At 52.5% G+C, this 12365-nt stretch overlaps 4 protein-coding genes across 4 annotated transcripts; 1 reads left to right on the top strand and 3 right to left on the bottom strand.

The window, feature by feature from the left end:
* Positions 1–27: 27 nt before the first annotated feature.
* Positions 28–1385, bottom strand: B0T26DRAFT_674209 (uncharacterized protein; the record flags this gene model as incomplete). The annotated part of the gene is made up of 6 exons (XM_060439687.1): positions 28–84; positions 235–341; positions 557–731; positions 858–943; positions 1020–1048; positions 1189–1385. The coding sequence occupies 6 exons, from the start codon at positions 1383–1385 to the stop codon at positions 28–30; spliced, it is 651 nt and encodes a 216-aa protein (XP_060298446.1).
* Positions 1386–2028: 643 nt separating this feature from the next.
* On the bottom strand, positions 2029–5223 carry B0T26DRAFT_851375 (uncharacterized protein). Its single transcript, XM_060447641.1, has 2 exons — positions 4253–5223; positions 2029–4133 (listed from the first exon to the last, which is right to left on the bottom strand). Exons 1-2 carry the CDS (start codon positions 5212–5214, stop codon positions 2342–2344), a joined length of 2754 nt encoding a protein of 917 aa, XP_060298447.1. The 5' UTR covers positions 5215–5223; the 3' UTR covers positions 2029–2341.
* A 2622-nt stretch (positions 5224–7845) lies between these two features.
* On the top strand, positions 7846–8202 carry B0T26DRAFT_641468 (uncharacterized protein; the record flags this gene model as incomplete). The annotated part of the gene is made up of 1 exon (XM_060437345.1): positions 7846–8202. A coding segment is annotated over one exon (357 nt), but the record flags the coding sequence as incomplete, so codon positions are not given.
* An 894-nt stretch (positions 8203–9096) lies between these two features.
* Positions 9097–11467, bottom strand: B0T26DRAFT_223782 (BRE1 E3 ubiquitin ligase-domain-containing protein). Its single transcript, XM_060433859.1, has 4 exons — positions 11255–11467; positions 11147–11204; positions 9487–11099; positions 9097–9417 (listed from the first exon to the last, which is right to left on the bottom strand). The coding sequence occupies exons 1-4, from the start codon at positions 11366–11368 to the stop codon at positions 9376–9378; spliced, it is 1827 nt and encodes a 608-aa protein (XP_060298449.1). The 5' UTR covers positions 11369–11467; the 3' UTR covers positions 9097–9375.
* Positions 11468–12365: the final 898 nt, after the last annotated feature.

Genomic DNA, 12365 nt, shown 5'->3' on the forward strand with positions numbered 1-12365 from the left:
GAACACGCGCTGGCGTCCTGCCGTAGGTTATTGACCGCAGGCATATTTGCACCGCAGATGCAATATGAGTTCCGAGCAGAACCGCTAAGGGCGATCAGAGAATACTATACCTTCCTAAATCTCTGAAACTTTTTCCAGGTCTGCTACTCCACCATGCCGTGAAAACTTCCATGTAACTTCTATAGGCTGGGCAGAAGCAAGATGCCAGGCCACATAGAACTCAGGTTTACGTACCGAGAGTTTCGTCTTCAGTAATGTCGAGATGCCAGACCCCTCAACAAGCCTTACGTCCTCGATTGAGTGCGCCCGCCGTCCACCGACATATCCCGACATCCCGAATACTAGGCAGACAAGTAAGTCTCTTTGGATCTGCGAGGCTTGTCTTTGGTGGTCTGAGATAGCTGAGTGGCGGCCGCTTGATAGCATTTCAGGGTGAGGAAGAGTAGCTGAAAAGGAAAATGGAGAGGAAGCAGTTGGTGACAAACCCGGATTAGAAGGGTGCCCCGACAGCTGAGATTTTCAAGTATGGCTTTGGCTTCCTCGACCTGCCGAGCACCTTCGGCCGCCAACAACTTGTCATCCTTTTTCAACATCAATCTGTCAAATCCATTTTGCAGCAATAGTCGCACCGATTGAGCGCGCTTAAAACAGGCTGTTTCGGGAACGATTGCCGACCGCAGAAATATTTCTTCGAGCGCCTTCCGGCTGCGCGTCTCGATTACGAGCGCTTCCTTCTAAATAGTCAAGCCACATCTGCCGAACCACCGCACTGCGCTTTCTGCACCGCCTAACCTACCCGGAGCGAAGAGCCCGCTCCCAAATCTCCCGCTTTAAACTCCGGCCCGACATCGCCATACCTTTACCACCTCCACAGTCAACTCCACTTCGAGCTCGAGCCGCTCGCACTTGCACATCTTCGCCGCTATTGCCAGCCTCAATCTCCCTGTATCGGCACGTTCCATCAACGCTAGTCTCTCCATCACGCATAGAGAGCGCGGTCTTAGGTCTCCTATCTTAACTTTGCTCGGGCCTCGCATTGTTCACCTGTCTATCATTCGACAAGCTTCAGCTCCATTAAGGTTAGCCCTTAGTTTTGAGTGAAGAGTGTAGTCTACTAATTGTTTATATAGATGGCGCAAATCTCAGTTTGTAGAGCTGCTATTGCCCGGCTTCGTGGTCAATCTATACTCGGTATCCCCGTGGTTCCAGGGCTTCTCCAAGGCTGTTATATCGCGGAGGCGGCGAAAATCCTTGGCAGCAGCTACAAGCAAATCCACTTTCAGGTCGTCGCACAACCCTCTGGTGGGTTCGACTAGGACTGGGACCACTCGAAGGGTGTGCCACGCGACGTTATCGTCTTCTTTGAGCATGGCCGCCGCTGGCATGTTCTCCACATCGTGATTCACCGCCCGTATTGAAACCAGCCTAGTCACTTAGGGTGGTACGAGTGGAGATAATATCGGGGTAATCTAGGCCGAGTATTTGTTACCGAGGATGAAGGCAATCCCGTATTAATGCCAAAGCACCTGTAAGAGAAGGCAGGTACGCCTGATCAAGGTGGTCACAATGTAGGTGTTGAAGTAAGAGAGCAATGACTGATATTGGTGAGAGACTTCAACCTGGCCCTCGCAAAGGAAAGGGGCGAGGGCCTCTGAATATATACATGACAGGGTGTAAGGCGGGCCTTTGACAAAGGAGTGAAGTCTAGGCCCGCTTCAAAGGAGTGAGTGGGTTGTGTGTGAGGGTTGGGGTTCCTTTCTTACAGCATCTTCGAAATTGCCCTAGCTGTTCCAAGTAAAGGCAAAATTGTTCATACTAGTTAGCGTATCTGTTGTACGAAAAGTGTAAATATAAGGAAGGCAGGTACGCCTGATCAAGGTGGTCACAATGGAGGCAACAAGAAGGGTGAGCAATGACTGGCAATGGTGTAAGACTTCAGCCTGGCCCTCGCAAAGGAAGGTGGGCGAGGGCCGCTCCTTATATACATGATTGGGAGACCAAGTCCCGTGTGTGCTGTAGAAGCGTGGTTGTCACGGTCGCCATAGGGCTCATGTGACAGGATTGATTCTATTGGCTGCATTGTGTTAAGAGTGTGGCCTGTGCGCACTGAGCACCACTACCTATTTCTCCGCGCCCTGCGAGGACCCCGCGATAGATTCCTTTCTCTTCCTTAGCTTTAAATCCACATTCGTTACTGCCTTCAACCATTGACATCCCTACTGCGTAAGGCGGGCCGTCACAGTGGTGCCACAGTGTGGCTCTGGTGGCACTGCCAGTTGGTGGCAGGTGGTGGGCGCGCACGGGTGTGCGCGCAGTACAAGGAGTGTGTGGGTTAGGGTTGCTATTTCCTTACATCCATCACCCGTACCTGGAGCATCTCGGCCTCCTTCCATCGACCTTGGTTCCGGTATGTTGATGCCAGGTTGGCAATGCCGATCAGCGTATCGGGATGCTCATCTCCTAGCACCTTCTTATATAACTCCATCACCTGTACCTGGAGCATCTCGGCCTCTTTCCATCGACCTTGGTTCTGGTATGTTGATGCTAGGTTGGCAATGCCGATCAGCGTATGGGGATGCTCGTCTCCTAGCACCTTCTTATATAACTCCATCACCTGTACCTGGAGCATCTCGGCCTCCTTCCATCGACCTTGGTTCCGGTATGTTGATGCCAGGCTGGCAATGCCGTTCAGCGTATGGGGATGCTCGTCTCCTAGCACTGCTTTTCGCAACTTGACAGCCTTTAACTGGAACTCCTCCGCATCTTTCCATCGACCTTGATAAGAGAAAAACCCAGCAACGCAATATAAAAGCGATGCTCTCGCTACCCTCTCATCTTTCAACCCAGCGTCTTCGGACCCCAACACAGCATGTGCGTGTGGAAGGTATGCCCCGCATACTGTGCGATTTTCAAAATTGCCATATGGGTAAGCCTGTGATACTGCTAATAGCGCCTGTCCCGTAAATCGCTGCATTGTGCCCTTGTTGATGAGCCACTTTCGAGTAACTAGCTGCACAAGCCGGTGCATATCTAAGTTGTGGGCTTTGTCTTCAGTAACGAAAGAAAATGCCTTTAAAAACCCTAAAGCCTTTGTGAGCTGTATTTCTCCACTTTGATCTCCTACTTGCTGCTGTTTATAATGGTGAAGAAATTCCAATGGAATGGCCTGCCGATCAAAGAGACTCATAAGCGATAGGATTTCGCCCGCAAAGGCATTCTGCTGTTGAATTTGCTCAAATGAAAGGATCCATGTCTCTGCCACGGCACGAGGGGCCCCAGAGTCTCTGCCGACTGTCTCAAACTCCTCGCTTAACAGATTTACGAGATTCTGGCCGCTTTGGTTTATAAGCTGAAGATAATCACCAATTGTTGTAGTATTCTCTTGGATGAATGCTGTTGCCTGGACTAAGGCTAGCGGCAGATACTCTAGTCGAGAGGAAAGTATTGATAGTTCCTCGGGAGCGAAGTCGACTTCGTCGAGTATTATACGGAGTAGCTGGCCTGACTCATCCTCGTCCATCTTCCCAATCTCTATAGGGCCTTTCCCTTGTGTCAGCCTTAAGCCTGTTTGCTTGTTTCTAGTTGTGACGAGAATGGCGCCGTGGTTGCACTCAGGAAGGTAACGTCCAAGGTTGCCGTCGGTACTAGCTATATCGGTAACTGTAGGCTCTGCCTGCTGGCTGAAAAAGACCTCTGTGTCATCGGCATTGTCGATGATCATAAGCCACCTACCACAGTCCTCTTTCTCTAACCATTTCTTTACCAGCAGTAACATATCCATCTTGGGGTCGTTATAGCCGGGGACCTGGCATTCTTGCGCGATGGAAGCATACGCCTGGCGGAACCGTTCGGTATTGCTTGCGTGAACCCAGAAGACCGAAATTTCTGTGTATGTCTTTCGAAGCCAGTATGAGTATTCCAGAGCTATCTGCGTTTTCCTATATTGGTTAGAATAGTCTAGAAACGTAGCTAAGTAAACTAACCCAATGCCACCGAGACCGAAGAGTGCGATCCTCGACTGCGAAGCAGAGTTGAAAAGCTGCCGTTGGAGCTTCTTAAGGATAGATGAACGGCCGGTGAACATATCATTCTTCGGGTAAGGAACAAGAACTACAGCTATCGTCAGTGCTTTGCTTCCAGATAGTAATAAGTCTACTTACACCATGGTCCGGTAGGCTGCTTTATAATATGGTGATATTCTAATAGAATTAATTAGTAGGTGTTCCCAGTAACCTTTCCAACGAGTTATTACATACCTGGTAGCGAAGGCACCCAGTAGTCCAAAAAAGCCCTCATGCACGCTGCTGCTGTCGCCGCTGCGTACCGCTGCCACGCTTTGGCCTTATGGCTATCTGCGTAGTCACACACGCCTTTGATGACCGCCATACATGGGAAGCTATCCCACACCCCCGCACCTTCCATTTCGAAGCCTATAATATCCTTTAGCTTCGCAATAGCGTTACGGTCTTTGGCTGACTTCATCACTGTATCGCCCGAGGCAATGAGACCAAAGTGGATGGCAGGCCGTAAATTGTCCTGCTCGAGTCGCTTGCGGGAGACCACCGGCCCGTTACAGCCACACTCCTGGCACGTCCCGGTGCCAATATGGTGGTATGCTGCTACAAACAACCTATCATGGGCGCGGCCTGGGTAGTCGGCTGCTAGATCTGGGTCTTGCTTGCCTTGAATTACAGTCAAATAGCTCATCATCTTATCTTGGAGCATCTTTCGGTCACTCTTCAGCTTCGCCAGCAGAGCGCGAATCTCAGAGTTTGGTCTTCCAAGAGAGTCCAAAAGTGTTTCCTTTGGTACGAAGCGTTCAGGTAGCTGGCGCCCGAAATCATACTGGAAGATGCCCTCGGAGATGATGACGTCGCCAAGCAGGATCTCGTCGCCATTCAGGCTATTCGGGACAGCACCGCAGACCCCGACCACAATCGCAAGCTTGATATTAGGGAAGCTTGCTCGACAGTCGGCGGCGACAGCCGCGGCGCTGGCTTTTCCTATGCCTGGCATATGGGCTAGCACGACGTTGTGGTGGCCGACGGCGCCAACAGAGTAAGCGTTGCGGTCGCCTGGGGCTTTGCCGTACGGCGGATCGTCGCCCCAGTGGTGGTCGAAGAAGGCGGCGACGGCACCGGCCTCAAGGGGGAGGGCGCAAATTACTACAATCTCAAAGTCACGACGTGCGGCCGGGCGCCGTAGGGGAGTCATTGTTCGAGCGGGTATCGGCCCATAGGGGCTTTGCTGAGCTGCGTAGTCTTGTGTGTCCTTGGGCGATCCCTTGCTCGGGATTGTATCTCCTAGGCCGTGGGATGGGTTAACACCAGAAGGGGTGGCCTGAGCCGGAGATCGTTCTATCAGGTCTTGCTCGGTTGTCGCGTTGCCTGCGTCGGCTCTATGCGAGAAGTCACCGGGGTCTTGTTGGGCTGCGTGGTCTTGCGTGCTCTTAGGCACTCCCGGGTCAATGCTAGAGAAGGTCTGAGCCGGGGATTGCTCTATTAGGCCTTGCTCTGTTGTTACGCTGTCTGCGCCGGCTCTTCGTAGGGGTTGCTGCGGTCTCTGCAAGTGCTATAGTTTGGGTAGTGATAGAAAGCGCCCCTTGTTGTAATCTAATGAATTTTCATCTTATCTGTCTGCGAGGTGCGCGGCTCTTTGCCTTGGGGAAGGTGATCTTTAGGAGTATAGTTTCCCAACTGCTGCCTAACTACCACGAAGCTGCAGAGTCCTCATAAGCGGGGTAGGGAGATAATCCAAGTCTTCCATAGCTGATTGGCGGCCCTGGCGCAGGGGCAATGCCTGGCTGCTGCTTGGCTCAGCCTGTCCCTCGTCTTCTGAGACGCTAGGCATCTGTTCACGATGTAATTAGTACCAGAATGTTCAGAATTTTCCGCGCTGTAAGATGCAACTCACGGCGTATTTTTGCGACTGCTTTTGGGGTATTTGGTGATGCAAAGTGGAATTGAGGTCGCAAGTTGTAGATCCCACACGATTCAGGGCGCATTAACTCAGACCAGTACAGGGCTCTTTTCTTCGTGTGTTGTGATTGGCTCAAATGTGTATTTGTGGGTCTATACCCCTGTAATCCCCCCACTGGGGCGCAGCCCCTCTTTGAGCCACTATACTGGTCTGAGCTTGCTGAGATAAAGGCAGGGCAGGTTTTTATTGCATCTTGGGCATGTTATATAAGCAACAACAACGAAGGCAGCTTCGTATTTGACGACGACGACGTGGTTGTGGTGTAATTGTAGTGCGACTGACCAATTGATCTGAAGTTTAGATGCGCTGGCTTCCAGTGAAAGTTTATTTTCTTAGTGTAAAAAGTGGATTTTTCCTGGGCGCGGCCCAAGCGTCTTTGTACCTACAGTCCGAGTAGACGTTGCCTACAGTTCGAGTAGACTCTCTCTATTTAAAACATCCGCATCCGACGCAACGGGATCAGTAACAGAGAGCATATCTTCAGCAAATTCAGACCAGTAACCAGCATCAGTCGTAGGAAACCTCATAAGATTATTGTTCGACTAGCTCACGCTCGATACGACCTGTTCAACAATAGAGAGTCGAAGTAGGTTATTAGTACCGTCAGGCAACCCAATCTCGGACCAAGGATCGGCAGAAGACGCACAAAACCCCATGAAGTGATCATCGTCCCTCGAGTTTGTCATAACCTGTTCAACGGAGAGTCGTGGCTTCTTATTCTGCCCGCTATCTGCTGTAGCAAACACATTCCTGAATGTTTGTTAGCGGGGGACTTTCCAAGATTCGAAAGGCCTTAAACACTCTACGGCTCGCCCTAAAGGTTTTTCGCCGAAGGAGGTAAAATCTATTGGAAACCCTATTTTAGAACCCTAGAGGCCTAATTATCTCTTTGCCAAAAAGACCCATTATAGAGTTTCCCTGGCTGGTTTATTTGCTGGGCTATCATATGTATTCTGCCCAAGTACTACGCTAACACACTCAGGGATTGGATTGTAGACATTGTGTCTCCAATATTTTATTCTTAACGTACCCATGTCCTTTTCTAATTGCATTCCGACCAAATTTAGTTCGAATAGACAAGACACCTTACCTTAGTTTGACGTTGTTTAGATAACGTCTGCTACTGGTCTTGCTAGAGTTGTCCGCTGTTCTGGCGTGTCTTGTGGTTTGCTACTACATGCATTGGCTCGCTTTACTATGCGAACTGTGCTATACCTGCCTTAGGTTCCGCCACTCTCACTAAAAGCTCAAAACCCCAACACCGAACGACAAGTCACCCGATCTCTCAGCCTCACCTGTCCTGTCGAGAAAACAAGGCAACGACGCGCGCCTCCCAATAGAGGCCAGCTGTCCTTTTCGCGAACGGGCGTCAGGGCTAGACAGTGAATCGTCTCGTCGTCTGGCATTATTAATACTACTACAGAGTAGTGTTGCCATTCTGAGCTGCCGTCATATCTTCCATGCGTTGATCAGAACTGCCACCCACTCACTCGGGGCTTCTTCGCACCTAGCCTCTAGGGTCGGGTCTGCTCGTAGTGCCGACGGAATATCCGTATCCGTACCTATTGCCTACCTACCTCACATAACATATTACCTACTACCTTTTAACCCTCCTTTCAATCATTGCGATTTTTTTTTTCCCTTTTGAGGGGAGGCGGTTTCAATTTCTATATTGCTCGTACTACCTGGCCGTCGGTCTTTCACTCGGGCATCAAAAACGGGCATCAGCCCCTCTTCACTTCAGCCCTTGAATTCCTGCCACCAACAAACTAGCACACTAACAAACAACAACACACACCCATCTTTAACATGCATCTCTGGCCGCCATCAACGGCGGGATCATCGCCATGGCCGCTCCTCGCTACCATGCTCCTCGCCGCTAGCACAGCGGGCGTACTCGCAGCCGCCCCCAAGAACGCGATCTTGCTCTCCGACGTACAATCACTGACCCTGCGCGCGGGCAAGTCCACCACGCACCGGCGCGTCCCAGCAATCCCACAACTGCAATGCGTGGGGTCGTCGAAGCGGGTGTGCGCGCTCGCGAACTCGCTGCAGGCGGTCGACACGATGCGGTGCGTGAACCAGGGGACGGGCGACCAGGGGCGCGAGGACGTGCAGTGGGCGTGCACGGCTTCGCTGCCGTCGACGCTGCGGCTCGGCAGCACGGATGTCGTGTGCGAGGGCTACGCGTCGGCCGATGATCCGTACATCCTCAAGGGCAGCTGCGGCGTCGAGTACCGCGTGGTGCTGACCGAGGAGGGTGAGCGGCGGTATCCGGAGCTCGCTGGCGGCGGCGGCGGTTTGGGTGGCGAGACTGATTGGGGCGGCTATGCTTTTGGGCTGCTATTCTTTGGGGTGCTGGCGTGGATCGTGTACAGCGCTTGTGTGCAGCGGGTCGAGAACGGCCGGGCAGCGGCTGCACGACCCCAGCGGAGACGAGGTGGTGGTGGTGGTGGCGGCGGCGGCGGCGGCGGCGGAGGCGGCGGGTGGTGGCCTGGGGGTGGAGGCCCCGGCGCTGGCCCAGGCGCTGGCCCATTCGATGACCCGCCCCCGCCCTACCCAGGGACCAAGGGGGATGAGCAGCAGCAGGGGTGGCGGCCTGGTTTTTGGTCGGGTCTCGCGGGTGGTGCCGCGGCCGGCTACATGGCCGGGAATCGCGGGCGACAGCCAAACAACAACTACGGGGCCGGCGTCGGGTGGGGCGGTGACAGCGGCGGCAACTACGGGAGCACCTGGGACTCGGGCAGTCGCAGGGGCGGGTCGGGCTCGAGCTCGGGCTCACAGACACAACGCGAGAGCACTGGCTTCGGGTCCACAAGTCGACGCTGAGAAAGCTTAAGAGTCTGGTTAAGTCTAGGTCAAGTCTAAACTCATGGTATTTAGGTATCTGGTGCTAGCTGTTGAAAATCGAGACCAAGTAATCCCGAGTTATACAGAAAGGGGGAAAAATAAACGGGGAATCAAGAACATGTGAATTTTGTACAATTCTCGGGGTGTGGGAATAATGTTGCCCGCTATCCTGCCTCGACGCCGAAACAGTAAATAGATACCTCAAGGCAATGCAATAATAAATGCGCCCTCGAATGGCTTGAGCTCTAACCCCAACATAACAGTATCCCACCCCAAAACTAGTCTCACATGAGTAAAATTACATTGTCAGAAGATCCAACAAATCGGCCACTTAGGAGTGATGTGCCAAACCACGAATCCATGGCTATTACACTTAGACTGGTTATCGTCTAGCTCCTATAGCTGTCGCTTTCTCGAAAGTCGCCTAAAGATGAACAGCCATGGCGTCGGAGCGGTCAAAGGCCTTGTTGCACGTCGGACATTTTCTCATGCGGTTGGCGAGTCGAGTGTCAATGCATACGTTGCAGAAAACGTGGCCGCAGCCCTTCAAGATGGTGTTCTTGAAGTTGGACTTGCAGACGCAGAGCACTAAATTCTAAATCACAGTTAGCACAAGCGAGCCCAAATCAGTTTACCGCTTCGGGGTGCAAAACTCACCCTGAGCATCTCCTCCTCCTCCGTCGACTTGTTTTGGCACTTCTGTTTCCACTTGTCGCAATCCTTAGAGGCTTCCCTGGCCCGAACCTTGAGCCTCTCGAGCTCCGTCTCCAGGTTCATACTCTGCTCCTTCATTGACGCATTTACCGAATTCTTTGATTTGACGAGGTTTTCCAGATCTGAGATCTGAGTCTTCGCTGACTCGGCTCTCCGCGTCGCTTCTGCGGACCCCGCCTCTAGCTTCTTGTTTTCGGCCAGAATCGAAGCGTTGGACTGCTTCAGGTCCGTAATCTGCTTCTCCAGACTGCCGATCAACGCCCGGTTTTGCGTCTCGACATCTTTTAGCTGCGAGATAATCTCGGAGCTTTTGTTGTTCTGCGCCCGAAGCGTACGAATCTCGGCGGTTCGGATATCCATATCCTTCCGTGCGGCGAAATACTTCTGGTCGGCCTTGCTCTTCTCGGCCGTGAGGACGGCAATTCGGTCCTCTAGGCCCAGGAAATCCATCACTTTCTTGTTCGCCAAAGCCACAGACTTCTTGTACGACTTTTCCAAAAGCGGTAATTCCTTGTTGATCGCCTCAAAGTCCTTCTCGAGTTTCGTGTACTTTTGCCTCAGCTCGTCCACTGTCAGGGCCTCGAGGTCTGGTCGAACATCTGACATGGTCGCATCTTCGCTTGGTCTTAGCCGCTCAAGTTCCGACTCGAGTTGTGAGATGCGGTCGCCCTTAGCTTCGACAAATTCGCTGAGGTGCGAGGATGCTGTCTTTTCCTGTTCTTGGCTGGCTTTTCGCATCGCCAACTCTGCAAGGAGTTCGTCCCGCGCCGAGCGAATGCGTGTAAGGTCTTGGTCCTTCTGCTGAATCTGGTCTTCCAGCTCAAGTGTGAGGGACTGTGCCTCATTCTCAAGCTGGACCCGCCAAGCCGTCCGCTCCGCTCGGAGCTTCTCTGCGTCTTCGCGCAGCTCTTTGTTGGTTGATTGTAGATGGTTGATGCGCTTGATAAGGTCTTCGTTCTGGGCCTTGAATTGCTTGAAAACATCGGTTCGCGCATAGTCTTCGTCGGAAATAACTTCCGTCTTGGCTTTGAAGGTAACGTTCTCGTCTTGCAAGGCCTGAATCTCGGATAACGCCGTCTTGATTTGCTCCTTCTGCTTGGCAATAACTGCCACGGCTTCTTGATGCTGAATTCTGAGCGCGTCATTGTCACCATTGGACATGCCAGAGCCGGATCCATTTTCATCGTTCGAGTTCGGGCGGCTCGTCGCGTTGGCTAGCGCCTGCTGTTCCAGCTTCTGGACTTGAGCACTCCGAACGCGGTCCAGTTTTCGCTCAGCCTTTATCACCTTCAACGTCGCTGTGTCGTACTGTTCTGAAAGTGACGCGTTCTCGGCCTCCAGGCGATCGATCTTGACGGTTAACACCTTCTGGTTCGCTAACAGAGATTTGACCTGGCTTTCCAGCTGCGCTACTTCGGGTTTGACGTCGCCTCTCTCGCTAGCGAGGCGCTTGAACAGTACCTCAGCCTTTGATTTGAGTGTCTTGCCTTTGTCGCCTAAATGTTTTTGGAAGTCCTTGCTGTCCTTAAAGGACAAGCTAGATAACGATGTTGCATCTAGCCAAGTCAGACTCGGTTCGCAACGTATGGGGGAGATCTCGTACCTAATGGACTGCGTGAAGACACGGCACTGTCGGCAAGCAACTCGATTTCTTGTATAAACTGGATCGCATTAGCGGCAAGCAGAGGCGTCGCGCGATTGGGAATCCTACCTGTAGCAACCAGGCGTCCATTATCCGGATATGGTCGTCATGATATAACGCGTTCTTCTCCAATTCTAGACAGTGGATCTCTAGATTTGACTTCTCGCGTTTATACTCGAGCATTTGGCGATAAATGGCGCCCTTTTGAAAGTCCTATGCACAACCAAACCAGTCAGACCTTGATCCCATCAACAGTGTTCAGGAAGTGCACACGTGTACATCGTAGCGGAAGTGGCAGTGGGATGGTTTGAGTGGCAAGAGGGGGCTGGAAAGAGATAAACGGCTGGGAGTCGGGCATGCTGTTCCCAGCGAGCCGCGTATTAGCAACGGTCACGGAGAGTGCTCCTGCGAAATCATGATGCTGTTGTCGGTAGCCACGAGAAACGCGAGAAGCGCCCTGGGCACGACAGACGCGGCCGCGCTCTGGAGTCGATGGGACCGGGCACGTGTGGTCGATCGCAGGGAGATGGTCTGAAGACAGACGAAGGCACCAGAACATCATATAACACTCACCTCAATCCAGGCCTCTTCTTTCATGTCGCCGGGATCGTCTTTGGATTTGCTGTTACCGTTTACTGCTTGTCGCTTGCTTGGCGGAGCGCAGTCGTCGACCGCGCTGGAGGCCGGTCTCTTCCTGTCCTCCATCTTGGCGAAGGTGGCAGGACGAGGCAACACGGAAGGCGAAGTGGCAATCGGCATCAGAAAAAGCGCTAGCGAAGGTGCGAAAAAGACAAAGGAAACGTGAAAAGGAACAAGACCCGGACGCAAAAGTATATGTGCGTTTCGTCTCGGCAAGGCGACAAGGTGAGCAAAATGAGATAACGGCTGTGAAGGAGCGTGCGGTTTGGGGGGGTGGAAAGAATGGAGGAGAGGAGATCTGCAAGCGACCCGGCCAGGCCTGGCGACTGATGACCAAGGAAGGCTATTTCGAAAATTGAAGGCCACGCTAGGCCGCATTGACCCTAGCGGATTTTGGTCAGATTGGCCTGACTGGGTGGGGGGCGGGGCCATAGGGGATTCACGCACCCCACCTTTTTCTTTTCCTAACCAACAAACACGCACGCCGCATTCAAGCAGTGAACTTTACACTTTGCTTCGATTAATTATGGCATAGCTCAAA

Source organism: Lasiosphaeria miniovina (genome assembly GCF_030549165.1).
Source record: "Lasiosphaeria miniovina strain SMH2392-1A chromosome Unknown B0T26scaffold_3, whole genome shotgun sequence".
Classification (NCBI taxonomy): Eukaryota; Fungi; Ascomycota; class Sordariomycetes; order Sordariales; family Lasiosphaeriaceae; genus Lasiosphaeria; species Lasiosphaeria miniovina.